Consider the following 27,619-nt stretch of genomic DNA (forward strand, 5'->3'; position numbering starts at 1 on the left):
ACAGGAATGAAGCCTTAGAAACTGACACTGCTTCTTCTCTGAAAACACAAATGAATGAAGTCTTTCTACTGAGCAGCCGGGTCAGCATGTGGGGTTTAATACAGGTCAAAATTCATTTCAGTCAAGCTTCACTTTAGTGCTTAGTAGCTAAGTGCTTGGTTAAGACTACAAGATTAAAACCTTGAAAGTGTTTGACAAAACATTGGACATGAGCTAAAATGCCAACTCAAACTAATCTGTAGTGTTTACCTGTTTATCCTTTAATCTGCAAACAGCAACAGTTAGAAACTGTTTATATTTTATGTAAATATTTATATTGGTCCCAACGCTACCATGTAAACTTTGTGTTCCAGACCGATGAAGCTTTTTATGAACAGATATTATCTATTAACGTGAATTAAGAGGATACAAGGCTTTCATGTCTAATGCTAATTTGTCTTGTTGGCTTCAAACCACAGCAGCAGAAAGTTAAAAACAGCTATTTGCCTCCATCCAGGAGTGGAAAACAAAAGTAATTGATTAAACGGATACGTGACTTCTACATCAAATGCTCATTTATCGTCACAGCTTCAAACTGAAGGATTGAAAGCTTAGAAATCCATTTTTTCACAGTTCACGTTTAAAATGGTGTTTAAAACGATCAGTATCCATGACGATCAATTAAACACAGAATTGTTTTTTGTCTCCTTAATGGCCGTGTGATTATTTTTAAGTTAAAAAGATGTTTCAAAGAAGAAAATCTAAAACTAAAAATAATTGTAAAATACAATGCTCTTTTAAATTGACAGTTTTATCTGTAACACGGCTGCATAAATAGGACTGAGCTAGAAAAAGCTGCAGGAAACCTGGAAAATCTAATACAAACGAATTCAACTCTATTTAAATTGAATCCTTCACCTCGCTGCACTTTGAAAATATGAATAAAAGCTGCACCTTAGAGACAGCAGCTGCTGTAAAACTGCAATTTGTGGAGGCAGAAATCTACTTAAAGTCAGATAAAACTTTAATAACTAGTGTTTGTTTGCGTTTGGAGCTTCAAATGGACGTTAGCTCCTTCACTATGTTGTAAAAACACAGATTATGGAGGGAGACTTCACATTAAATCCCGGCAAAATTGCACCTAGGTCGATGTAAGGCCACGGCGTATCCTCTTCTCATTATTATAAACTTGATTTAAGGTGAAACTGCAGAGATACTAACCCTCCAAAAAGTCCCAGTTTAGCTTGATTGGGACATTTTTGCTGCTGAAGCACAGATGTGTCTCTGCCACCCACCCAAAAGCCAAAGTCGTCTGGTTCTAACTGTAAACACATTCTTCAGTTTTCCAGCCCCCCAAGGTCAAGTTTTTTCCTTTTTATTTTATTTATTTATTTTTTCCGGCTTAATCAAATCCACACAGACGCGGCATCTGTTATTAAAATCCAGCGACACGGAGTCTGAAAATGGAAAGCAGATTATAAGTTTATGTTAGGGAGTGAAGAACGCCCTCTGATAATCTACAATCTGAAATATTTACAGGTGCTTCTTGCCCATGTTTAATTTTGAACATACACAGATGCTATCCTCTGCATGTGTGTGTGTGTTGGGAGCTATTTTAGAGCGGCGCTGCACCGCCGACATTCCTCTGATTTTCTGCATTCCTGCGTTCATTCACAGCGAGAGACGCTCAGAGAAGAGCGAGCGAGAGATGGAGAGGGCTGATTCAGACCTCGCTTTGTCTAAGTTGGCGGCGTAGGTGTTTCCAGCATCTCTGCGGTTCAAAAGACGGCCTCGGGTTTATCTGCAGCTCTTTGATGATGTGGACTCGGCTCCAGCCGTTTGGTCGTCTTTCTGACCGCAGGGTCGACCCAGAAACCCACAAACATCCGTGGGAACTCCTCTAGCTCTTACTGCGCTGGCATCATGAGTGCAGACACTGGTTGCAGGCTAATATGAATTCGGCTGGCTCACATTAATACTGTGGAGATGATTGTGAAGATAATTGGGGCATTGCGAATGATTAGACCACGTAGACCGAGGAAGGCCAACGTTTTCCCCCACATGCCAAACTAAGTTAGATACAGTAAGTGAACGGTCACACACTGAAGAGCTAAATTAAAAAACAAACAAAACATGACACATTTGCTGAAATATGCCATGACCATGCTGGCAGCGTAGTGTTGCAGTGGTTAACACTGGAACCTCACAGTCCCTGTGTTAGCTTTGTGATAGACAGTAAATAATGGGCTTTACGTCATATATAAAACTGTAAATATGTCTTGTCTATATTTGTTTTAGTATAAGACCAGCTGTTAGTTTGGTATTTGTTGTGTTACCCATCTCTAGAGCTCCAGTTTGTTGTCTGGCTTATTTAGTCTTGAGTCTTACTTTTTACTGTGGAAGTCGTATCCATCAGCCTCTTTAATCAAGTAGAAATAAAATCCATAGCCGGCCGCAGTAGTCCTCAGTGTGTCCTGATCTTTTCCAGTTGTTGGAAATGGTCTTTGTGTGGTTTGTTTTGTCTGTGCAGATTTGAAGTCATTAGCTTTGTTCTCGTCCCATGCTTTAGGGACATATACAATATAAATGTCTTCTGCTTTTGTTTTTCTGTGCTGATGCTGAACTTCTAGCTGCGCGTGTTTATTTTAGCTGATTTCCGCTGAGGAAGGATACGGTCAGATTAACCAGTTTTTTTTGGCCCTTGGGTAAAAACTGCTATTGCAGCCAGAGCTCCTGTGGCGTTTGAAGTGGTTTGTGGAGAAGTTAAAGCTTTTTAAAAAGGTTTTTCACATGGAGAGTCTTTATTCTTTATGACGCGCAACCTCACCATTACCTGATCAGACGGATCAGGTAATGATCTGACAGACTTATTTTATGGTATTTGCAAATAATCAAATCACCAGCGTGCAGCAAAGTGGGGCTTTGGGAGCTCGGTTGGTAAATCCAATTAGTTTGGCCTACAAAGCTCCATTTGGCTCTGTTGTTGTTCCAAAACGGGAGGGTTACAGTCTGTGATGGTTTCTCTTTTTATCTTTCATCAGATGAAGAGGAAGTTGGACCATGGTCCAGACGGCCGGCCGTTCCCTTCGGGGAAGAAGCACTGCAAAGGCAATGGATACCTCAGGTACCACATTTGATTTCTTAACGTCAGAACGAATCTTTTCACAAAACTGTTGAACTAAACTAGGAATACTTGGAACAACATGCTAATGTGCTCTAATAACATGAAGTGAACAAAGATCCTGTCACCGATTTACCTGCTTTGCACCAAAATGGCGCCCAGGCTGGAGCTAGTTTCACATGCAAACAAACACCACGTTTAAAACTGGTCGTCGATGTAACTGAACCTCCATAAATGTTAATCATCCGTCTGGTTTACACCCAGGACCCGTCGCTTCAGTTGCTCCTTCAAGGTTTTAATGAGTTGGACCCGTAACACGCCCATCTTACATTATTACTATTATTATTTGCCTGCTGCTGCACATTGCCCAATATAGTTGTTTTCGTTGCCAAATCACTGATAGCGTGTGATGCTGTGTGCATGACCCTTAAAACAGCACCCCACAGCAACACAAAATTCAAAGAGTTTTTTTCTTCTCTTTATTTATTTTTTTGTGCATTCTTTTTTGCTACAAAGCTGATTTTGTGCATTTTTTGCCCCTTCCCAAAAGCCCACACCCACTTGGTTTTTAGCTCAGCTCTAGCAAACATGACGAAAAGACGAAGTCTACCTGAAGCAAACCAAACTCACAAGGTTTGTGTAGGTGAACCTGGGGAATGATTATTGGTTGCCTTGGGCTTCCTGTATCACACTGATAGCTCGGCGTCTCCTATCCATTCTGCTTTTGGCAGCGTGCAACAGTTGGCTGCTAACTCAGTTCTCCATTGCTCCCCCGGGCTTCTAGTTGCTCTCATCTGCACCTGCAGACATCCTGCAGCAGAGACGAACCAGCAAGACAGGGTTTACATTCAGAAACACCCCGTCGACTAGACCCGACACTCTGACTGGCGTCTATCTTCCCTGTGTTGGTTTTGATTGGTGATTCTGTCCATGCAGATTTTGTGACACAGTGTCCAGAGAAGTTAAAGTCATCGCTCTCCTAACATTTATGAATATAGCAGCCACAGTGGATTTGATCCAGGAATCCTTTGTATCGAATTTTAATAGCGAATTAGTGATTTAATTCGAATGTTAAATGGTTAAATTAGATCAGCTTTACCAGTTCAGAGCATAAACCAAAAGGATAAAAGAAAGGTGTAACATGCATGGATGGATGTTTTATGGGTTTACGATGGTAAACAGTCACATTTCTGCTGTACTGCTCCTGCATCTCTCTGCAGTCCATCCAGTCTGGTTCAGGCCACGCCCACCACATTCGGTGACCTACGACTGGCTAACGGACATTCAGCTCAGCGACGACGCGTCACCTCTGGTCCGCCACCCTCCGGCCTGCAGGACTGGCTCCACACCTTCCAGGTCAGCACACGTACAATCATGTTCTCTCAGATAATCCAGAGACTATATTTACACAAAATCCAACAAAGAACTTTTAATTAGCAAAATTTCAGTGCACAGATTATATGCACGTCCGAGCAGAGAGACACTGGTCCTGGTTCTTCAAGGACAGCAGCTAAACTGCAGCTTTTCTTGATTTTTGGTAAAGTGTGGTGTATCTTCCGCTCGCTACACAAACACAGTGGCAGAGTGCTGCTGCCTCCAAGCTGTTCTTATGTAACTAAAAAAACATACAAGTACAGACACACAAAGAGATGGGAGACATTTAAATGGAGGGAATAAAAACATGATCTCTTTGGAGAGACAGTTCAAACCAGTTTAGAGATAAGGGAATAAAAACAAAAAGTAAAAGATGACACACCCTGAAATGCACACAGAAGAGGAGAAATATAACAATTACAGTAAATACACAGGAAAACAAAGCGGTACAAAAATGTTAACACTTTATATGGAGGCACTTTAGTGGCAACAGTAAATGTAAATCTTTGTCTCTTCATCCTGTGCTAATGTTTCCCCTCGCTGCCTTTTCACACAGATGTGGAGCGGCCCTGAGCGGCTGCTGGCTCTGGACGAGCTGATCAACAGGTGTGAGACCAGCCAGGTGAAGCACATGATGCAGGTCATTGAGCCTCAGTTCCAGAGAGACTTTATATCACTTCTGCCCAAAGAGGTACAGCACAAAAGCAGTCCGCTCTGCTGTCTGAGAGATGTGGCCCCGTTGATGAGCAGTGCGCTTCAAATATTGTGTTTTATCACCGTGCTTGCAGCTAGCCCTGTACGTGCTCACCTTCCTGGCTCCCAGAGACCTGCTGCAGGCCGCTCAGACCTGCAGGAACTGGAGGACCCTGGCTGAAGACAACCTGCTGTGGAGGGAGAAATGCCGCGAGGAAGGTAATGACGATCGTCACGTTTTATTCAGTAAGACTTAACTTACGATTGAGCTCTTAAGAGACTAAGAGAAACCTTTTGCGTGGTCTGTGATCCAGAGATATTCACTTCACTGTGGTTGATTTAAAAAATGAACAAACTCCAAATTAAGAGCCTTGCATTAGATAAATGTGTATTGTCTGCTTGGTTAACGAAGCAGTTAATGTTCCTTGGAGAGATGATCATCTCAGCTATAATTAAATCATAAAAAAATGACTGGAAGTTTGACCATGAGAGGACCTCAGCAGCTTTAGCAAATCAAATAAAAAAAAATGCAGAAAAGGCACCTCAATATTTAAATGATTCAACCAAAGACAAAACGAAGTAGATGGCAGTTTATTTCGAGGTTGAGGGTGGTAATTACATTTAAAAGCCCAGGACAGCAGCACATTGTTATATTAATTTCCTTCTGTTTTCTGTTGCGAGTGTGAGTTTTATCAGGTAGCACCTGAAGGCTGCAGGTGTTTTTCCACTGTTTTCACAGGGGAATATGGAAACCAGAATACAAATAGAGAGACGGGAACTTGCTGGATGTATGGTGCTTTCTAACCTGAGTGAAACATGCAAATACAGCCACACACAGTCACTGCACCTTCATTCAGCGCAATGCAGTGGCTGTGTGTGTGTGTGTGTGTGTGTGTGTGTGTGTGTGCGCGTGTGTGTGTGTGCGTGCGTGTGTGTGTGTGTGTGTGCGTGTGTGTGCGTGTGTGTGTGTGTGTGTGTGTGCGCGCGCGCGCGCCTGCCTGGGAATTCTGCCAGTCAGCCGAGATTCACTGCCTGCGCTCAGCAGCCATACCAATGAGGCTACCTAACGTTAGCGCCACACCGCAGCCATACTAATGAAGCCGATGCTGACTGCAGCTCACCAGCTTCACAAATAAGGCTAATTATCAGCTCCCCTGCCATACTGCCGGGATCGGTGTCGACGTTAGCAAGAACTCAGCAAGAATATAAATGCAGCTAACCTTCATTAACCACACTCATCTTACATACTAATGAATGTTGGCTTAAAGTTGGTCTACTTTAGTAAAGTCACAGTAGATGCTATTCCACTACACTACAGTGAACTTCAGGTATGGTGATGAAACGTAATCTCGCAGTAAAAACATTCCTGGATAGAAAAAAACACAATGAAGCATCATCGGTCATGGACTGGCCTCCCAAATATTGACTCTGAAGTTCATTAGAAATCTGTTTTTGTCTTATGATCTTTATTTAAATCTGCTCATCAGATTTGCTATTTTCCTCCCAAAAAGGTGTGGCAACAACAAAAAAACAGGTTGATGGAGTGTTTTCATCACTGCGCCATGCAGGTGGGCGACATGGACACCTGAGTTAGTGAATGTGATAACTTAACCTAGGATTTTTTAATTAATATGCGCATCTGCGAGGAGACGGGAGAGACTGAACGCCCCATTTTTGAAATATATCCTCTTCTTTTACCCCCTCCCCTCTGCAGGTATATCAGAGTGCACGTCGTCTCGTCACAGGCGATCAAGTGCTGCAGTCAGTGAGTGGAAATCGACCTACATTAGACAGCATCGCATAGAGACCAACTGGAGGAAGGGGGACACACGGGAACCCATGGTAACGCACACACCGCCTCGGTTCAACAGCATCGGTCTGAGATGTAAATGTGAACTGATTGTCTTTAAATGTCTTTGCAGGTGTTAAAAGGCCACGATGATCATGTGATCACGTGCCTGCAGTTCAGCGGCGACCTGATTGTCAGCGGCTCAGACGACAACACGCTCAAAGTGTGGTCCGCCATCACCGGCAAGGTAGGACGCAACAGCAGAGACGGACGTATCGATTATGGGAACGATTGTTTTCTTTTGCTTCGACCACACGATCACATGCGTGTGTGTGATTGTTTGTGTCGCCTAGCAAACAAAGTGTGCGCTTTTATTTTGGAAAACTGTGAAATTTCTAGAAGCGATGCTTTTATTATGAAATTCACACATTAAAGTACATACAGTGTGAATATTTCTGCAGCTCCTTTTACTCTGCAGGGCTGCAGGAGCTGTTTCACTAAAAAAAGTGAGGCTTTTATTTTTGCAAGTCAAATTCGGTACAAATATGACTTTTATTTTGTAGTACTTCACAATAAAGCCTATCAGATAAATGATTTAGCACCAACCTAAAAATAAACAAACCATATAGACTTTGACAAAATTAAGATTAAGAAACTGCCATGAAATCTTCTGTAAAGATGATCTAAATATTGCATAATCCATGAGCCCAAGTTCATCGAGCAAGAACAAGGATTTATATCTTCATACCCTGAAACACGTCTGCTAGAAGTAACCTGTGAAGCTCTTGTCTGACCTGAAACTGTTTCAATCCCCCTTAAACAACAAAATGACTGGATGTGCATCAGTGAGGGTGGTGTCTGCCCATCATTATGGGCAGCATTATTATTGAGATCTGATAATGCTGTTGCACACCATTATCAGATCTCAATGTTTCCTTCTTTGGAGTCAGAGTGGTATGATTTGGACCGATAATTGAACTGGGATGAGAAATGAAGGGTTTTGCTTCAGGAGCCAACTTGGTGTCTGCACCTCCATCAGGGGAATACAGGAAGGCGATGTTTATCTTTAATCTGTTAAAAACTAACAGAAACACTATAATGTGACATCCCTGCTCTACAGGATGTGAGGAGAGTGATGTGGAGTGCTTTTGTGTCTGACATAAACATGTGAAACCAGTTCAGACTAAAGAGTGAAACGCTCCTGCGAACGCCTTCAGACTTGTGAGCAAAGCACATGGAAGAGCTGCAGGTAGATGCAGGTGTGGCTGGTTGAGCGAAAGATGAATGAGTGAATCTTTTGTCCTGGGCAGGTATTTGTGTAGGAGGCTGTCATCAGGAGGAAGTGAGTTACCTGTAGATCAAGTTAGCAACCGGGCGCTCATTCACATGTTTTCATACAGAGGAAGAAACACAGAGCAATTAAAGCAATGAGTAACTCCCTGGATTTGATCCAGAATGGCTGCTGAGTTGCTAGACTTGCTTCTAGAAGGACTTTCGAGTCCACAGCAGGTGCTCGAGTTCATGGACAAATTTCACTTCAGCCTGGAAATGTGAACATCGGGGTGCGACGAGAGGAAACCGTCAGTCTGTGGGCTTAATCGTCTGGAAGTCAAACATATGTTTACCACATTTCAAGCTCCGATTTCAAAGAATCAGAGCTCAAATATGTTTGGGTTTAAATTTGAAGCTATCAAGTGTTTAATCAAGGTGACCTTGAGAATCGTCAGTAAAAGACATTATCATGAAATAATGGGACGCTCCTGCGTGCGAGCTGCACTCAGCTTCAGATTTGACCTGAATAAGATTTTAATATGTAGGCCAGCGTGACCTAATAGGACAGTGAGAAGCTCAGAGTGGCTAAACGGACTAAACACAGGCGGAGCAGTCGTGTCAGTCGGGGTGTGTCGCTGGGAAGCTATTTGTGTACACACACAGACACACACAGACATACACCACCCGAGGTATCTCTGTTTGAATACTCACTTTTGTGTTAAAGGTGTAGAGAAAGTGTCTGTTTCTGTTGGCGTGTTTTTGTAAACCTTCCTGTTTAACACCCGCAGACTGTTAAACACACAATATGCAATCAGAGTGGATTCAGAAAGGTGACAGGCTCTCGTTTACCTTATTTCAGACCATGAAAAGCTCCTTAAATAAACAGGGAACATTGCTGGAATATAAATCCCTCCTTTGTCCTCAGAGAAAAGATGCCCGGACTCATCTTAAGCCAGCTAAGCTTTCGCCATTGTTGCAGATTCTCGGTCTACCCGCTGCACCAAGACAAGGATAATGTAATGTTGACATAAAGTGCAGCCCTCTCTGCAGAAGCCAAGAAGCTGTCTGATTGCAAGTGCACGTCCGTGCTGCAACTGATCATCTTAATTTAACTCTGCAAAATGTTCTGCAAGAGGACGTTGTTTTACACCAAATAACAGTTTTATGGGTCCCTGCAGGTCCTTTTAAAATAGTTTAAAACCCTCCAAAAGTAACCATGAGCAGGATGCCAAAGACATCTTTGATTGTGCTGAAGAGATTTCAGCTGAAGTTAAACTAAGGCCGGGCTCATGTAATACCAATTTGCTTCAATCTTGTGCTCTTGATTTCCTGGTTTCAGTGTTTTTACTGTTTGCTCATCTTGTTTTATAAGGAAAGTCCACTTTAAGAAAAGGAGAGTAATACCAGAAGAACAATCCTGAACATGTTTCGGGCTTAAAACACCAGCAGACTGTTGTGATTCCTTCACCTTCACCTCCTCCGTCCTCTTTGCTCTGGTGACGCTGTGTTCCCAAGCCAGCTGAGAGCTTGTGTCCTCCTAACGAGGTGCCCAGGAGGCATCCACACCCCATCCTGAACCACCTCAGGGTTCCTGTCGGTGTGGAGGACGCCCCTGAGTAACCGAGCTCCTCAACTCTTTTCCCCTTAAGATGGTATTAGACCAACTCCCTTGTACGCTTAATGATGACTTCTGTCACCTGTACATGAATTTGAAAAGCTTCCAGAAGTCCTGTCGCCTTCTTTTTAAGCTCGTTAGACTACTGTGACCTTATGACCAAGAATCTACACGGACGAACAGGTTCTGTTTTTTTTTCCGAGGACAGCTGTGTAGGCAGCGACCACGCTCACCTGTTGTTATGAAGTATGACAGAAACTACTCGGTTCAGAAAAGAGAAACAAACTAAATCCTTGTAAGCATCAAAGGTGGAAAGAGTTAAGCCTCGGTAAACCCGCTGCGTGGGACACTGCATGGCACGGTGACGTCACACAGTCACATCCATTTATCACTGCTGTTAGCCGCAGCAGCATTCTGCAGACCAACGGGCGTTGCCACTCAGACAAACCTCCACATCATGAGAATTTGAGTATTTTCCACAAAGTTTCATCTTTTTCACACTGTTGCCGCATGTCCGTCTGTGTAATGTGTGAGCTGCTGGTGCATTGTTAAGACTGCAGTTAAACCCACACGATGGTACACTCACGTCTTTAACCGAGCTGCAGCATCAAAACACACAAAGTTGTAAAATGTGAGACATGCAGGACTGCGGCGGCTCACGACAGCACATGTGACGTCATTTTGGAAAATGATAAATGGTCTGGTTCTTATGCAGCGCTCAAAGCTCTCCATGCAACAGGCGTTTTTCTCTACGCCAGAGTGCTTTGTGTCTGACATTCACACATGAGCTGCTCTACATGTGGCTCAGGCGGTAGAGCCACAGTTTGACATTAACTCTGTCGTGAGGTGCCGTTTACCATGGCTCGTTTCACGAGTCTCTACCCCGCCTCTAAGGGAGAGACCGGTCACCCTTCAGAGGAAGCTCATCTCTGCTGACCCGTGTCATAACAGGAACACAATCACACACTCTGATGAAGCTCCAGTGTGTGTTTGCGTTCAGGGTTTGAAGACTTCCTGTCATTCATGAAATTCTGTCCTGTAAACCAACCAGCGCCTCTTACTCCAGCAACAATGCATGATGGGATACAATGCTTGGATAGTGACCCTTGGTTGTACATTACTCACAGTGAGGCATTGTGGGATACCTTGAGTGTACTATATAAACCACAGTAACCCTCGCAGGACTCAGTATGTGGTGAGAGATCGCAGACTCAGGTCGTTCATCTGGTTTCGGTTAAACATTCTTTAATCCGCCACACCTGCTCGCTCATCCGCCTAGACCTGCCTGTGTGTGTGTGTGTGTGAAGTCATTTTGTTCCCTGCAGAAAGAAAAACACACACACCCTCACGATGTTTTAGTCTGCGGGGGTGATGAGGCGTGTGCGCCGCCGCGTACGAGCCGCTGACAGTCGTGTAGTAACAGCGAGCGCTCGTGTCGACGCCCGCAGTGTCTTCCTCCGTGTCCGCAACAGTTGCCAAGGCAAAGTTTTGCCACTGTTACCATGGCAACTATCGCTACAACACCCTCAAGGTGAAACTGCGTTTGTCTCTCAAGGCTGTCCATGAAAGTGGAATAAATATTGACTCACACGCGTTCGCAAACAATGAGAGAGACGTTTAATGTTCGCTGTGTTTGTGCAAACTGCAGGCTTTGATTGCGTTTAATTAATTTGATCCAAGCAGGAAAAACCCAGAATAACAGCTTTCATTGGCCCAGATAAGAGCAGCAGATTATTTCTTTATTCCTTTATCTTTAGTGAATGAGGAAGAACGTGTTGGCTTTTCTTCGACCTCGACTGTTCCAAATGCAAACTCTAATATTTGAGCTTGAAGTGCAGTAAAAATGCAACTTTATCTGTAATCACTGGTCTTCAGTCTGAATGTTTTCATGCGTTTTATCATTTAAATTAAAAGCAAAGTTTAAATTCAATCATAACACTGTTTAATCATCATGTATCCTTCTTTTGTTCTCCCTCAGTGTCTGCGGACATTGACGGGTCACACCGGTGGGGTGTGGTGCAGTCAGATGGCGGCTACCACGGTGATCAGCGGCTCCACAGACCGGACGCTGCGCGTGTGGGACGCTGAAAGCGGCGAGTGCGTGCACACGCTTTACGGACACACGTCCACCGTGCGCTGCATGCATCTCAACGGCAACCGGTAACAGACTCACTCACACACACACACACACACACACACACACACACACACACACACACACACACACACACAAATTAATGTTACACATGAACTCATAGAACTGGGTCAGCGCAGCTTTAACAGAGATACAAACACACACCTCTGGTTCACCTTGACCTGATTGGCTGTCACTGCAGCGATGTAATGCCTCTCTCTCTCTCTCTTTTTCTCAGGGTGGTGTCGGGCTCTCGGGACACCACGCTGCGCGTGTGGGACGTGTCGACTGGCCGCTGTGAGCACGTCCTGACTGGCCACTTGGCGGCGGTGCGCTGCGTTCAGTACGACGGGCGCCGCGTGGTGTCGGGCGGCTACGACTACATGGTGAAGGTGTGGGACCCCGAGACAGAGGTGTGCCTGCACACGCTGCAGGGACACACCAACAGAGTGTACTCGCTGCAGGTAAACACAGAGCAGGAGTCTTTAAACTGAGCTCTACATGAGGCGGTTTAGCATCTTTGAGCTCCTTGTTTTGGTTTTGACTCCACCTCTCCCACCCCTCTCTGCAGTTTGACGGCGTGTTCGTGGTGAGCGGCTCGTTGGACACTTCAATCAAAGTGTGGGACCCAGAGACAGGTAGACCTCACCGACTCTGTTTTCTCACTGTGAACCTTGAGTTATTTAATGAGTTTATTTCTGTATTCAGACACTAGGGGGCAGTAACTCTGGATGACGGGCTGAGTTTATCATTATTACTATAGATTTATTTTGCTTTACATATAACGCACAGGAACATAACTGAAACACGGCCGCCTCTTTCTCTGTGATAAATGAAGAAAAAAAACAAATATGGTTGATTTTTAATGGTTTGTGGCAAATAATGCAGAAAGCTGCTGCAATCACCTCTTTTCACTTTTATCTAACTTAAACAGAATAAATACAGTGATGCTCAGAGCGCCCCCTGTTGGTGGTAACCTGCTGTAATCATATAAAAATTTGCAAATAAAAATGAAACGCATGGGTGTCAGTCTAAGCTAAACGAGTGTCTCTTGTTCAGGTGGGTGTGTCCACACGCTGACGGGCCACCAATCGCTGACCAGCGGCATGGAGCTTCGAGACAACATCCTGGTTTCCGGGAATGCCGACTCCACGGTGCGAGTGTGGGACATCCGGACAGGACAGTGTCTCCACACGCTGCAAGGTGAGAAGCTGGTAACGTCCCTTAGAGGGAATCTGTCCGATTAAACAATGAGAGCAGCTTGAAGGTGAGGGTCGCCGTGGAACTTCTGCGCCAGATCGCTGACTCGGCAATAAAACAGGCTGACTCAAAAGTCCGCAACCCGCTGGGAGGAAGTGAGGAAACAGGGGGCATTGTAAAGGCTCTGAGATGACGTGAATAATCATGTTAAGGTCTGAGGCAGAAAGTGAACCTGAGCTGTGGTCAGACTCGTGAGAAATAAAACAAACCACAGGGTGTTTGTTGCTACGAGTTCTGAGGATACTTTCATGCAAAGTCTGTGACGGCCTGTTTAGTCTTTTATGGTTGTGGATTTCACAGCGTTTGCTGTTCATCTGTTCAGCTCACATGTGCGGGCAATTCGAGCCACATGGATTTAGCCAGAAAGTACAGCTAAAGGGAATGTGAGTGGTTTCAAGGGTTTTTGGTGACTGGATGAAAAATTGGACTCGCTGCCAGTGGTATTGAACTTTATTTTCTGGGACTGTAAATGTCCATGTAATTTCTCTCTTTTTTTCTTTTTGGAAATCTGTCCAGCAGTAAATATTTTAAGCAGCAAATATTTTAGAGCCAAAGAAGGAGGAAATGATTCAATATGAGAATTTACAACTCAGTGAAATCAGGTGTTATATCAAGATGCACATGCTGACGCTCATATAAGAAAGGATGCATAAAGTGATACCGCTGAGAAGAAAGGCTGCTCATGTAGAGACAACTGGTTGAGGTCAAGGGTCACGGTGTAATGATGCGTACTTTTCAGGTCCCAACAAGCACCAGTCGGCGGTGACGTGCCTGCAGTTCTGTCGTGGCTTGGTCCTGTCCAGCTCTGACGATGGGACGGTCAAACTGTGGGACCTGCGGACCGGAGCTTGGCTGCGGGACGTGGTGGCGCTGCAGAGCCGAGGATCAGGTGAGGAGTTCGCGCCACCTTAGGTCGCTAGGGAAAATGTATTTTTCTGGCTGTTACTGAGTCAATTCATTTGCAAAGAGGTATGTGGTGCTTGCTTTTCTGTTTGTTTGTTTTTTGCTAGAAGGCTGCTGTGATTGCCATTCACTGAATTGTAGTGAAAGTTTGAAAATGCACAAACTGCAAACACAGGGGTTTCTTTCACTTTGAAGGCAGTCAGTCACTTTTTCCATCCTGCACAGCTGGAAACGTGCATGACAGCACAACGTTTAATTTGTAAGCAAGCAGCCTGTATCCCATTCGCACTGCACTTTTCACAATTTCACTCGTGATTGGTGAGTGGTTTGTGTTTGCGGCGCCTTCCATGCAGATTACAGGTTACCGTGGCGGTCTGCTAGCAACTAAATCAGTCACAGTGTGGTGTTCGGTGTAGCTCATGTACCTCTTTGGAACCAGTTTCACCCAATCTTGTCAGAAAGTACACGTTTCTATAGCAACCGGTGTTTCCCAGTCCAACAAATACACAAATTAAAAATGAATAAATTCTCAACTTCATCATCATATAAAATGATACAAAGAAGATATTTTTAGTAACTGACTCAATTATATATTATGTGGTTTTTTGTAGTGTCAACATTTTAATGTGGAACTAACAAACAGATTAAATACATTCACATTTCAGTAGAAAAGACGCTAAATGAACTGTAATGGTGCAGGTAGATGCAGTATTCACTCTGTTATTAAATATTAAGAATAAATATATAAGTACCTGAACTTTATTTATGTCCTCACCTGTTATCACATGTCTGTGGCTAAACCAATCACGTCTTTGATCCAGGTGGAGTCGTGTGGCGAATCAGAGCGTCCGACACTCGCCTGGTGTGCGCCGCCGGCAGCAGAAACGGCACTGAGGAGACCAAACTTCTCGTGCTGGACTTTGACCTGGACGAAAAGAAGAAAGAGACGGACTGAGGAGGAAGTGACATCATCAAACGCGGTTAAAGCCCAGATTTTTTTTTTTTTTTTTTAAAGGATTTGGGGGTCGGCTATTTTATTTCTTTTTTTTTTAAAGAAAAGTAACAGAAACTCATCACACTTTGACTTTTTTGACCAAAGTCCTGACTGGATCCGACTCTTCTCGTCAGTCAAACTGATAGATGTGAATGTTACAGCTCGTCTCTGATTGGCTGGCAGAGGCGGGTGGATGAACCCAGTGTGGATAATTCAAACAGTGTGACTGATAAATCCACAAGGACAAAAAACATGGGTGTAAATGGACAAACAAGTGCATTTATTTCAATCAAAATGGCCCAGAGAGGACGGCTTGTAAGAGAAGTGTTGGATTTCTTGAATGTATCCAATGAGAGGAAGAACGAGGGCAAACAATTTGTTTTTGTTTGTTTGTTTGTTTGTTTTGCTGCTGAACCAACAAGGAGGTCAAAGATGCTGTTTAACCAATGCAAATGTACCAAATCTTGGCAGCTGGAGAGACACGGGCAACTTTTAGAGGCAACAGCGATGAGCGATGTCACAGCATATAAACCAAACCTCACATTTAGTCAGTATTTTTTTTTTAAACCATCACATTGTTTCACATTTATTCTCAGCAGCTGAGCCAAATTCTTCATCTCTGTTGCCTCTAAACAGCGTGTTTTGATCCTGCGGCAGAGTTACATGCTTGGTGCTTGGGATTCGTTGGAAACGGTGAAATTCGGGAATTAAAGCTTCTTTTCCCATCATTAAAAAGAGGGAAGACTAAACCCTCGAAACATGTTGGCCACAGGCAGAGCCTCACATCTGCAGTGGTTGTAACACTGGAAACTTTGTCAAGCTTTACAGAAACATTATTTTAAAGAGAGAAAGGCGATTACTCTGGTTTACTGCACGCTAAATCACTCGCAGACGCACATGTCCAAATGATTTATGCCGCAGTTTTACTTGTAGTGCAACAACTTTCTGCCAAAAACCTAAACATTTTCAAAGGGGTGGCACCGGCTGCTGCTCAGCTCTGGCATTAGCCTGTTTCTGTTGAGACACTGAAGTATTAAAGTGGGGAAAGCACAGGAGTTAACAGTTCAAAAGGTGGCTGACTTCCATTTAGCGCCTTCAGTTTCAGGGTTGTGGTTATTTACTCGCCGTCAGGGCTGGAGGGGGTGGGGGCTGCACACACGATCTTTTGTAAGTACGGAGTTATTGTTGCTGTTAAACTCATTCTGTGTGTGAGAGAGGCCTTTTTTCTGCTCAGTATTAATGAGAGAGTCTTGAATGTTTTAAAAGCTTAGGCTTCGGTCACGCAGGCTTAGAGAGCAGTTGTTGATACTATGGAAACCTCTGGTTGCTAGGGGAAATTGCATATTCCCCTGACTGGTTGCTAAGTGATTGCTGACTGCTGCTAGGTACTATTTTATTATATGTATCATTTTTCTTCCTTCTGCACACCTGTCATTCATTCAGCTGTGCAGAGGTTATGAACCACTTACCTGTTGTGAAATTGATCACGAAGGCTGAGCTGCACCACCTTGTGACTGTGTTGCTAGCAAATTGTTGTGGTCACCCGTAGTTCGCTTGGAAGTTGCCAACTTGTCTGCAAACACTAGCCAACTGCTCCCCAACACAAAACAGAAAATTTGCTTCTTACTACGTACATTTCAAAAGGTTCAACTTTTATTTCGAAGGTGAACTATCTCTGTTTTCAGTTTGTGTTGTGCTTCTCAGTTTAACAGCTGCATAGTTGGTGATGTTTGCAGACAAGGCGACGCCTTCCTTGCAAACTACAGGCAGTTGCTAGAAACTACTCTCCAACGAGTCTGGGAATACACATTTTTCCATAGCGACCAGTAGTTGCCACGGAATCGCACACCACTCTCTAAGACCTGAATGACTGGGGCCTCTCCTGCCTTTACACATAGCTGCTAACATTAGCATTAACACAGTTTTTAAAATAAAGAAGAGAAAAGTGAAAACGACCCTTGAACACTTCACATGACCTCGGTGAACATTTTCTGCCTCCATGGATAAAATATTTTTATACCTAAGTAATTATGTGCTTTTACTTTAAGTCATATTACAGACATAAAATAAAACCTGTTTTGTTTCTCATTAGAGAACAAAGCAGGTTTTAAAGAGCCACATTTATGCTCTGAGTCTGCTCTCCACATTATGTTTTCCAGCCACCTTTTGATGTCTTTCTATGATTTATCAGATAATCAGCATTAAGTCTGATCAGTGGTTTGTGTATATTTTTTAGGACATTTTTCCACCCTGTATTTTGTATCATTTTTCCCTCTCACCTTCTTGTGCAGGACTAAGCTGATTGATGAGGAGATGTTTAGCAGCCTAGTGTTAGCTACAGTTTTTGTTGTTAAACACACAGTCTGAGGAAAGTTTATGTAAAGTGCACAAAAACTCTTTGACGTGCATCGACTTTATTGTTATTAGTTTGTACTTTCGTCACGACTTCACATTAGAAACTTGCATTGCACTACATTATATGTTCCATTACTTTTTTAATTTGTGTTTTTCCCAACCCACTGCCGCAGCACATGGGGTCACTCCGCATGTTTTTCTAAGCTTGTGAAATATTTAGAAAAATAAGATAAATAATTAAAAACAATTCCTCTTTACCGATATTAATCCGATAAGCTGCTGTTGCCAGGCAACAACCCACGAGCAAGTTGCTCTATTGTTCATTTCCCCTGACAACAGGTGATACGTTTCAGGCAGGAGAGTTGACCTTTTTGCAGGTGTGAGGCTCTCTGACGATGTAATCATGTAAAATAATGTAAATACAAGAGGATGTACATATTCAGCTTTTTATAAGAACACAGCAGAGAAAATATTGTCGTGGATGGAGGGATGACTCTGAATCAATAAAGATGAGTTTTATAAAGTGCTGACTGCTTGTCTTTTGTGTTTTAAACATTGCTTTTGAAATGTGATGGGAGTTTTCTGCTGCTTTTCTTACAGCTCCTCTGACTTTTATTATGAAAAACTCAAACCAAAGTGACCCAGAAGAATTTGTAACTCAGTTTTATGGTAGTTGGATTTCACTCTTGATGCACACCTGTGTTGTATTAACACTGCAGGTTATGTGTCTGCAATTTACAGATGTCCTCTAAACGTTTCACCTGCAGCTGATCATAAAGAGGAGAGCACCAAATGTCCAAACATGAGTGAGCTGAAGGTGTCTGCCACTGAAACCAAATAATTTAAAAAACAAAAACAAAAACCACTTTAAATGAGGCTGTGGTCAGAGTTTTAGTTAAGCACTTAGTAGTACTTCCTAAATACACGGGGAAACCCACTGATGTTGATGAATGTCCTCACAAAGACGGCCAAATGCCGTGTACACAGAGCTGCTTTGAGGTAAACTCTGGTTTACCAAAGTAAAAGAATGGCTCATACGACCTCAATGAAGTCGTCACTTGAAATTTACAGGTGAGCTGAATGCTGACAAGCACACATCGTTCTCTTCCTTCCTTCCTTGGTCATTTTAATGTTTGTTTACTGCAAACGCTCATATTCAACAAGAGGAAAAGAAACTGGCTAGAAGGGGGACAAGGAGAGGAGGGAGAGAAGGAAAGGAGGAAGGAAAAGATGGGGGAGGAGGTATGGAGGAAGGTAGGAAGGGAAAAGATGGAAGAGGAGGGAAAAAGGAAGGAAAAGATGAAAGAAGAGAGTAAAAGGAAAAATATGAGAAAGGAAGGAGAAGAGACTGACAGATGGAAGTGAACGTAAAGCCACGTTGAACTTGGAAATGTAGCGAGCTCTAACGTCAGCTTGAGGTTTTTCGGACCAACTTCACTGGTACGAGACTGAATCTGATCTCCGTGGAGGAATGTAGAAACTGCGCTTCATTAAAGCAGCGGAAACCCAGACTTTAATGAGTCGAGTTTATTTTAGCAGCGTCTTGGAGTAGACTCTACTACACTCAGAATCCGTTTAAAGGAAGCTTATTTATTCTCAACCAGGATGAGACGAACTCTGACTTTGAATCTCTGTCTTCCCACACATCTCCTGTCTGAGCCTCGCACCGAGCTTTCTGCTTCAGTATGTGGGAGTTTGTAGGAGAGCAGATAATATTATGCAACCAGAACTGGCTGCAACACCCCGTACGAGGAAAACTGAAGCATGTAGGTGTTTTTTTCCTTTTCTCTGAGCTTCATTGATAAAACTAATGAATTAAATCTAAGCTGTGCAGCAGGTCCGTGCTGCTGCTCATCAGTGCTCTGCACATGTGGATGGTTTTCTTCCTGCCTAATGCTCCGACATGAAAGAGTCAGATTTTATGGGCTTTCTATTTTTACAACCTGCTGGAAATGAAAGGTGCAGCGTGAAAGTGTGTGTAGAGTTTGATGTGTGTTTGTAGTAGCCTGATAACGTACCGCCAGCCGACACAACAACAGGCAGACGACTGCAAAATCCCAAACAAAGAGAGCAAAAACAGCTGAAGAGTGAAAAAAATGAACCAGAAAGACCAAAGATGGGAAAGAAGAAAAGACGAAGGGAGGAAAGTGGCAGAGGGGAAGAGGAAACAGAAGAGGCAGAAATGGAAGGAAGGAAAACATTGATTAGGATACAAAAGAAAGATGAAGGAAAGAAAAACAATTCAAAGAGGAGAAACAAATGAAATATAGGGAAGGACAAGTGAGGAAGGAAATAAAGCAAAGAGAAAAACACATGAAGACAAGCTAAGTAAATGAAGGTGGAAGCAGGAATGATGGAAACACCGAAGACAAAGGAAAGTGGAATAAGATGAAGAAACAAAAGTACATTAATGTGAAGGATAAAAAGAAACAAAAGAGGAAAGAAGAAAAATAAAGTAAATAAGGACAAAGAGGTTATAAAACAGAATAGGATGCAAAGTAAGGAAAAGGTAAATAAAAGAAAGCAAATGAAAAGCCGTGGAGGCTTCAGCTGAGACTGAAGAAGTCATCTATCCATCTTCTGCTTATCCACTCTGGAGTCAGAACACCAGCCCAACATAGTGCTATAATTTGTATCCAGATAATTAAAGTAACTAATTAATCTCCTTAAGACTGAATTCTGTGATATTTACATGACAAATTAAAGTTGGAGATCTACTAAAAGACAGAGTTAAACTCAGACTCCATCCTATGATTTAATGATTTATATTACAGGGGCCTGTTTTTCTGTCCCCAAAGGGTGACGACATAGAAACGTCCCCACTAAAATAGTAATACGGCTAAATGCACACACATGTACCCCTAGGAAAAAGTGTGTGTGTGTGTACCATGTTTACATACCTGTGTGGGGACCAAGAATTGGAAGTTTACCATACTTGTGGGGACCAACAGCCCTTATGGGCACAGAAAATAGGTTAGACCAGTGTTTCCCAACCTTTTGGAGCCACAGCACATATTTCACATTAGAAAAATCAAACAGCGCATCACCAAACAAAAATGTCTCAAAAAGCATTTTGATCATTTATCTTAGTAAAATAGGCTCAGTTTGTCCCAGTATACCTTTTTGCTTTCTTCTGACCATCACTCATGACGGCCTTCATGTGGGCTGGAATTTTCTCCAGGACCCAGACTGACTGCTTTTTCTCTTCAAATATTTATCTATTGCTATTATGTGCTGTGTTCTGACAGCATGACTATTATGTAATATCTTCTTCTGTTTGACAACCAACTTAATTAGAACAGGTGGTTGTACCGCCCTCTAGTGGAAGAGAATGTAATTGTTCTGCCTGTTACTCACTGCGGTCACTTGGAGTACTAATCAGGTGGAACCAGATAATCTTCTACGGCACACCTGTGTGCCACGGCACCGTTTTTGGGAAGCACTGGGCTAGTGTTAGGATAAACATCTAGGGAAGGATATGAAAACATGACTCTGTGTGTGTGTGTGTGTGTGTGTGTGTGTGTGTGTGTGTGTGTGTGTGTGTGTGTGTGTGTGTGTGTGTGTAACCCATATTTTATTTTTGTAGCTTGCACTGAGGGCTGATTGATTATGTATGTTCTGCCTGCAGCACTGCGGTGTGTTTGTTGACCTTCTTGTAAGCGACACACACAGAGAAGCACGAACTGTAGCACGTTATAGGTGAATAACACCAGCGCAGTCTCTAATGCAGCTCAGGCAGCTTTGCAACTCAGCGCCATCACTGTTGTGAGGTGTTCCTGTTATTTTGTCCACCCCATCCTCATATAAAAATAGAGAGAGAGAGGATGGCATTTGTGCTTTCAGTGAGATGAAACAATAATAGCTTACAGACATGAACACACACGTGCATCTATGCTTGTGGACCTTCTGTGACATGATGCGTAATCCACACAGCTGTGAAGGTAAGTCATACCTTAAGAAAACAGTGATTTGAGGTTAAGGGGATTCCTCTGAAGTGGTGCAAAAGTGTGAAACAAGTCAGAAAGAAGTTGTTTAATGTTTGTGTACATGGACATGTCTGGGGATAAATGTATGCTCACCACCTCAATGAACTCAAGCAACAAGGAGCAAAAGTCCTTACTGATGCGAGACCAGTGAAGTCATACAGGAAACAATTACTTCAACTTATTTGTGTGTTTGTTTGCTGTTGTGAAACTGTAAGTAAAGAGTGGAAGGTGGATCTAGCTGAGAATCTGCACGTTTTCTGAGCAATGTCTTGTGATTGACATGTCATTAGCTAAAAACTATGAACTAGTTACCACTCTTTCCTGATGCCTGAGTGTAATATACAAAGAGAACCTAATATTTTGTTCAATATGACAACAAACCATTGAGCGGTGAACACATCAGAAAAATGCTTGCTTGATCTTGTCACATGGTCATTGGTCATTTTACCATACACTCCTTTTTGACTTGACCAGTAGTCTTTTCACAATCACAAGGGTATTTTGCAATGACCCTGGTGAAGGCCACAAGGGGAAATGTGTTGGTCACGCATTAAAACTGGTTCCTAATACTTTAAGTTTCACTGGAGTCTTCATGTCATTAGATCTTTGTCTTCGCCATGAACCTTGAAAGTTGTTCCAGAAAGGTTTGTTGCTATTTTAATGTAAAGAACATGGTTATTTCTGTTGCAGCAGCTGTTATAAATGCAAAAGTAAAATGCAAGATTCTTTTGAGTAATTAACTTTTTGCAGGAATATCTGTAATTATATGTGCAGACTCTGCTGACTGTTCAAAGCAATGCAGTGGCATTTATCTAGTTCTCATCCTGTTACAGCAACATCGATTACTGCCTATAAAAGCAATAAATAAATAAATAAAAGCAACCAGCATATGTCTGCTAACCTAACCCTGCTCTATACATATGCTTTGATTAGGTCAGCAGCCTCTGCTGTTCTGACAGTTATTGTTACCTGAGACATTTCTGTCCAGTGTTCATTAAAGCTGGATTTTTAAAAATTATTTATATAGAAGAAGCAGTAAATAAAAAGGGTTAAACACACAGTTTCACTCTCTAACTGCTCCTCTTCATGGAGTGAAGCACAGCCTGATAACCTCCCTCTTCTTCCTGCTCTTAAACACAGCACCTCCTCTCTGTCCACGTGTTTCCTCGTTCCCTCCCCTTCAGATCTGCAGTTTGAAGATGGGTGTAACCAACATGTGGTGACGTGTAAGAGCTGACAGGCTCCATTCACTGCAGAAACATGTTGTTGAGATCAGAGCTCAGACTAGTTTCAGTTATAAGGAAGAGAAACTCACACAGTCACTGACACTGAGAGGAGAAATGGCGCAGAAAGGAGTTCAGCTGGACCGAGAAACCTTCTCTTGTTCCATCTGTTTGGATCTACTGAAGGATCCGGTGACTACAGCCTGTGGACACAGCTACTGCAGGAACTGTATTAAAGGTTTCTGGGATGAAGAGGACAGGAAGGGAATCCACAGCTGCCCTCAGTGCAGGAAGACTTTCACACCGAGGCCTGTCCTGGAGAAAAACACCATGTTAGCAGCTTTAGTGGAGCAGCTGAAGAAGACTGGACTCCAAGCTGCTCCAGCTGATCACTGCTATGCTGGACCTGAAGATGTGGCCTGTGATGTCTGCACTGGGAGGAAGCTGAAAGCCATCAAGTCCTGTTTAGTCTGTCTGGCCTCTTACTGTGAGAAACACCTCCAACCTCACTATGATGCAGCTCCGTTAAAGAAACACAAGCTGGTGGCCCCCTCCAAGAAGCTCCAGGAGAACATCTGCTCTCGTCATGATGAGGTGATGAAGATTTTCTGTCGTACTGATCAGCAGAGTATCTGTTATCTCTGCACGATGGATGAACATAAAGGCCATGAAACAGTCCCAGCTGCAGCAGAAAGGACTGAGAAGCAGAAGGAGCTCGAGGTGAGACGACTAAACATCCAGCAGAGAATCCAGGAGCGAGAGAAAGATGTGAAGCTGCTTCAACAGGAGGTGGAGGCCATCAATGGCTCTGCTGATAAAGCAGTGGAGGACAGTGAGAAGATGTTCACTGAGCTGATCCGTCTCCTCCAGAAAAGAAGCTCTGATGTGAAGCAGCAGGTCAGATCCCAGCAGGAAACTGAAGTGAGTCGAGTCAAAGAGCTTCAGGAGAAGCTGGAGCAGGAGATCGCTGAGCTGAAGAGGAAAGACGGCGAGCTGGAGCAGCTCTCACACACAGAGGATCACAACCAGTTTCTACACAACTACCCCTCACTGTCAGCACTCAGTGAGTCTACACACTCATCCAGCATCAATATTCGTCCTCTGAGCTACTTTGAGGATGTGACAGCAGCTGTGTCAGAGACCAGAGATAAACTACAGGACATTCTGAGAGAGGAATGGACAAACATCTCACTGACAGTCACTGAAGAGGATGTTTTACTGTCACCAGCAGAGCCAAAGACCAGAGCTGGATTCTTAAAATGTTCATGTGAAATCACACTGGATCCAAACACAGCAAACACACATCTGTTATTATCTGAGGGGAACAGAAAAGTAACATTGATGAAACAAGAACAGTCTTATTCTGATCATCCAGACAGATTCACTGTATGGTTTCAGGTCCTGAGTAGAGAGAGTCTGACTGGACGTTGTTACTGGGAGGTGGAGTGGAGAGGGGGAGGAGTTTGTATAGCAGTCACATACAAGAATATCAGCAGAGCAGGGAGGGGCTATGAATGTGGATTTGGATTCAATGACAAATCTTGGGCATTACATTGTTACACAAACAGTTATATGTTTCGACACAACAAAGTCCAAACTGACCTCTCAGGTCCTCGGTCCTCCAGAGTAGGAGTGTACCTGGATCACAGAGCAGGTATTCTGTCTTTCTACAGCGTCTCTGAAACCATGACTCTCCTCCACAGAGTCCAGACCACATTCACTCAGCCGCTCTATGCTGGAGTTTATCTTTATGGACTTTATCTTTATGGACCTGGAGCCACTGCAGAGTTGATTAAAGTCAAACAGAGAAGACAGGTTCATGTTGATCCCTGACCATTATATGTACTTGTGTAGTTTCTAAATGAGGCTTTACATTTTAGAAGCTGAGAAGTTCAGTGGTCCATTGATGTGTGAAAATAATATTGCACTGATTCAAACTGTACTTACATTTATATACCTTACATCAATATAAATCTGAATTTGTTCTTATGGCTGATAATCATGTGAGTTTAAATGATACTACTCTTCATATTCAGCATGTTTGAAATCTGTCATCAGTCTGTATGAGTGAATCACAGGGGTTAGAAGTTTGTAGGTCACGATGCAGGTCTCACACTATACAGCCCGATGCTCTGATGCGACCTGAGTGCTCACACTGTGCGTCCATAACATGAAGCCTATAACACAAAATCTGTCTCAGCACAGTGCAGTCCATCACCAGTGTTCGGTCCTCCAGCACCAGCTGGACTGGTTAAAACAGCAGAACACAGGATCCATCAGACAAGCGACTCAGAATGAGTTGGACAATGCTGCGGTCGAGGTACTGCAACTACATGACTTGGATGTGTGTGAAAAAGTACTCTGGAAACCTTCAGAGATACCTGACTCTTGAACGATGGGGGATTATGAAAAGATTGTAGTGACTTAAATGTGCCTGATGGAGTTAGTAAGGGTGCAGCTGTGCCTCGAGCTGATGACAGCACCATAGAAACCGATGTGTTAGTGGAGGAGGTTTGGACACACGTCTGCTTTAATGTGTTTTGCTATTAAAAGATGACAGAATGTTTTATTCATACTAATAGTTGTTAATAAATAGGATTTGCTGAATCAAATTATGTTCTGATATTGTTTTTGTATCATCGTTACATAACATCAATTTCCACATTGTACACATGCAGTTATAGTGATGACAGACACATTAGTAATGATGATGTGAGACATTTACTGACATGTACAGATGGATTTTCTAAGTATGCATGCAGGTGTCTTCAAACCAAGGCAGGAACATCTGTTGCATCTGCTTTTGAGGACGAGTGAGGGACGTGTACCTGTTAATACGTACGGCTCTGATGTCACTAACATCTCCTTGAACTCTAAATCAGTGTTTCCAACCACTGTGCCGCAGCACATACAGGGAGTGCAGATTTATTAGGCAAGTTGTAACAAAATAAAAAGGAGAAAAGAAAAGAAAAGCCTTGTTAAGTCATGACATATGCTCTTCGTCCCAGGAGGGTAAATCATACCAAACCTAATTGTCAGGTTCAAATTTGTAACAAAAGACAAATCATCGGCCAGATTAATCTCAAGCATTCATCCATCAGCCACACACCTTGCGACACACAACATACAACATAACCCTGATGTCTTTTCACATAATAAGTTTCTTCTCATGTAATCAGATGTGTGCCATGTTAAAACTTCTTCACACACCTCAGAAACTCAACAACCTATTAGCTCGCCCAGCTCACTCTTTCAAGACCCCTCATCAGCATTCTGTTTTCCCCCAGCTTTGATGCAATCATCTGTCCTCCCATAATATTAGTCCACTAGTCTATGTATCACTTCTCATCTAAGTGACTTGGATAAGATGACAAACAGAATCACATGCTTAAGATGCTGTCTGGTCTTCATGAGTTTCATTGTATGTGTATGTAGGGTTAGTAGGATTAATACATTTTCCGTTTGTGTTTTTGTTGTGTACCTTTTTCATTTTGTAGTGCTTCAGACTCCTCAAATGTTCCCACTTAAAGCAGTTATTTTCCTTTTTCACAGGTTTGCTAACCCAAATTTTGATTTCCCACACTAAACAACAGCATTCCTCTGTACACTCACCTGCTTCTTCCACTCTGTTCTCCTCTCCCACTCTGCAGTCCAATGGCAGTCAGTTCTCTTCAGCTTTGGCCTGTGTTTTCCACTGTCTCATCTTGGCATTTCACTCCAAAAGTGGCAAATGTCACACAGTGAAGTTGTAGCTTGCTGGAAACACATGTCCATCCAGTCAGGTGATGGGTTTTCTTTCTCTCTGATGCCGTTTGCCCAAAGCGCTGCTGGACCTCTCTGCTCAGGATACTGCTGTCTCTTGACCTGCTGTGAGCTCTTGATATCCATCTCATTGTTCTAGAACTGCACTCCTTGTCTTCAGGCAGAGGTTAGCTTCCGTGGAGCTTGCTTTCTCGGGGTGAGAAACACATAGGAGTTAACCTGTAAACACAATTCAGCCAAGACTCGGCCTGGGTGTTTCTAATGATGTTAACCTATAATTGTCGTCCAACTGCTGCATGTGGAAATTTGATCCTGGTCTGCTTTTCACCTGCAAGTCACACCCTCTGCTAGGCCGGGTTAGCCTCGCAGAGGCAGTGGCGAGGCTAACCCGGCACCCTCGCCTCTGCTAACCCTGTTTTCACAATAGAGAGACGCCTAAAACAACACACATCTCTCTCTCTGGTTTTTGAACTCTCCTTTCTTTAAAACAGAAAGTGAGATTGAAGTTGCCTTAGGCTGAGCTCTTCATTTATCAATTCCTTTTTTTCATCAACAGCACAACTATTTTCTTTCTTTTCTGTCCACTGGGGTAGAAGCTGACCTGCAGAATCACCTCTTCCCCCGTTGGAGACTATTCTCACCCACACACTTTCACACCTCTCTGTGGTTCACACACACAGTGACTTCAGACACATTACACTGCTTTGCGCACAATTTCACTTCTTTTCTTCCTTCAATGATCTACATATTACGTGCTGCCTGGTGAATACTTTGCAATGTTTTCCATCCCCTTTCAAGGCATACTTACTACTTACTCAGTTTATTCCCCATCATGGCTCAAGAGTTGGGAGTTCGTCTTGTAATCGGAAGGTTGCCGGTTCGAGCCCCAGCTTGGACAGTCTCGGTTGTTGAGTCCTTGGACACTTCACCCGTTGCCTACTGGTGGTGGTCAGAGGGCCCGGTGGCGCCAGTGTCCAGCAGCCTCGCCTCTGTCAGTGCGCCCCAGCCATCACCAGTGTGTGAATGGGTGGATGACTAAATGTGTAAAGCGCTTTGGGGTCCTTAGCGTCCTTAGGGACTAGTAATGCATTTACACTTAACAAGACAACTTTCAGCCGCACACAGACCACGTCTGGCCCACACTTGTTCACACACAAAA

At 43.3% G+C, this 27,619-nt stretch overlaps 2 protein-coding genes across 3 annotated transcripts in view; both read left to right on the forward strand.

The window, feature by feature from the left end:
- Positions 1-18,016, forward strand: part of LOC146713725 (F-box/WD repeat-containing protein 7-like) — a 47,163-nt gene extending 29,147 nt beyond the window's left edge. For both annotated transcript variants that reach the window (XM_085450078.1, XM_085450079.1), the window contains 12 exons: positions 3,021-3,103; positions 4,321-4,456; positions 5,031-5,165; positions 5,263-5,386; positions 6,882-7,009; positions 7,090-7,203; positions 11,822-12,003; positions 12,216-12,441; positions 12,549-12,615; positions 13,037-13,180; positions 13,977-14,126; positions 14,962-18,016. In XM_085450078.1, the coding sequence (XP_085306204.1) occupies positions 3,021-3,103; positions 4,321-4,456; positions 5,031-5,165; positions 5,263-5,386; positions 6,882-7,009; positions 7,090-7,203; positions 11,822-12,003; positions 12,216-12,441; positions 12,549-12,615; positions 13,037-13,180; positions 13,977-14,126; positions 14,962-15,095 (1,623 nt within the window). In that variant the 3' untranslated portion in view covers positions 15,096-18,016. The remainder of the gene's footprint in view (positions 1-3,020; positions 3,104-4,320; positions 4,457-5,030; positions 5,166-5,262; positions 5,387-6,881; positions 7,010-7,089; positions 7,204-11,821; positions 12,004-12,215; positions 12,442-12,548; positions 12,616-13,036; positions 13,181-13,976; positions 14,127-14,961) is intronic.
- Positions 18,017-22,648: 4,632 nt separating this feature from the next.
- LOC146713727 (tripartite motif-containing protein 16-like) lies at positions 22,649-25,334 on the forward strand. Its single transcript, XM_085450071.1, has one exon. The coding sequence runs from the start codon at positions 22,816-22,818 to the stop codon at positions 24,529-24,531; it is 1,716 nt and encodes a 571-aa protein (XP_085306197.1). The 5' UTR covers positions 22,649-22,815; the 3' UTR covers positions 24,532-25,334.
- Positions 25,335-27,619: the final 2,285 nt, after the last annotated feature.

Source organism: Copadichromis virginalis, linkage group LG3 (assembly GCF_057382275.1).
Source record: "Copadichromis virginalis isolate Kocher_CV1m ecotype Utaka linkage group LG3, C_Virginalis_male_GT1.1, whole genome shotgun sequence".
Taxonomy (NCBI): domain Eukaryota; kingdom Metazoa; phylum Chordata; class Actinopteri; order Cichliformes; family Cichlidae; genus Copadichromis; species Copadichromis virginalis.

What these genes read in the sequence shown, in the direction of transcription:
- LOC146713727 (XM_085450071.1), top strand. Translation starts at nt 22,816, where the DNA reads ATGGCGCAGAAAGGAGTTCAGCTGGACCGAGAAACCTTCTCTTGTTCC.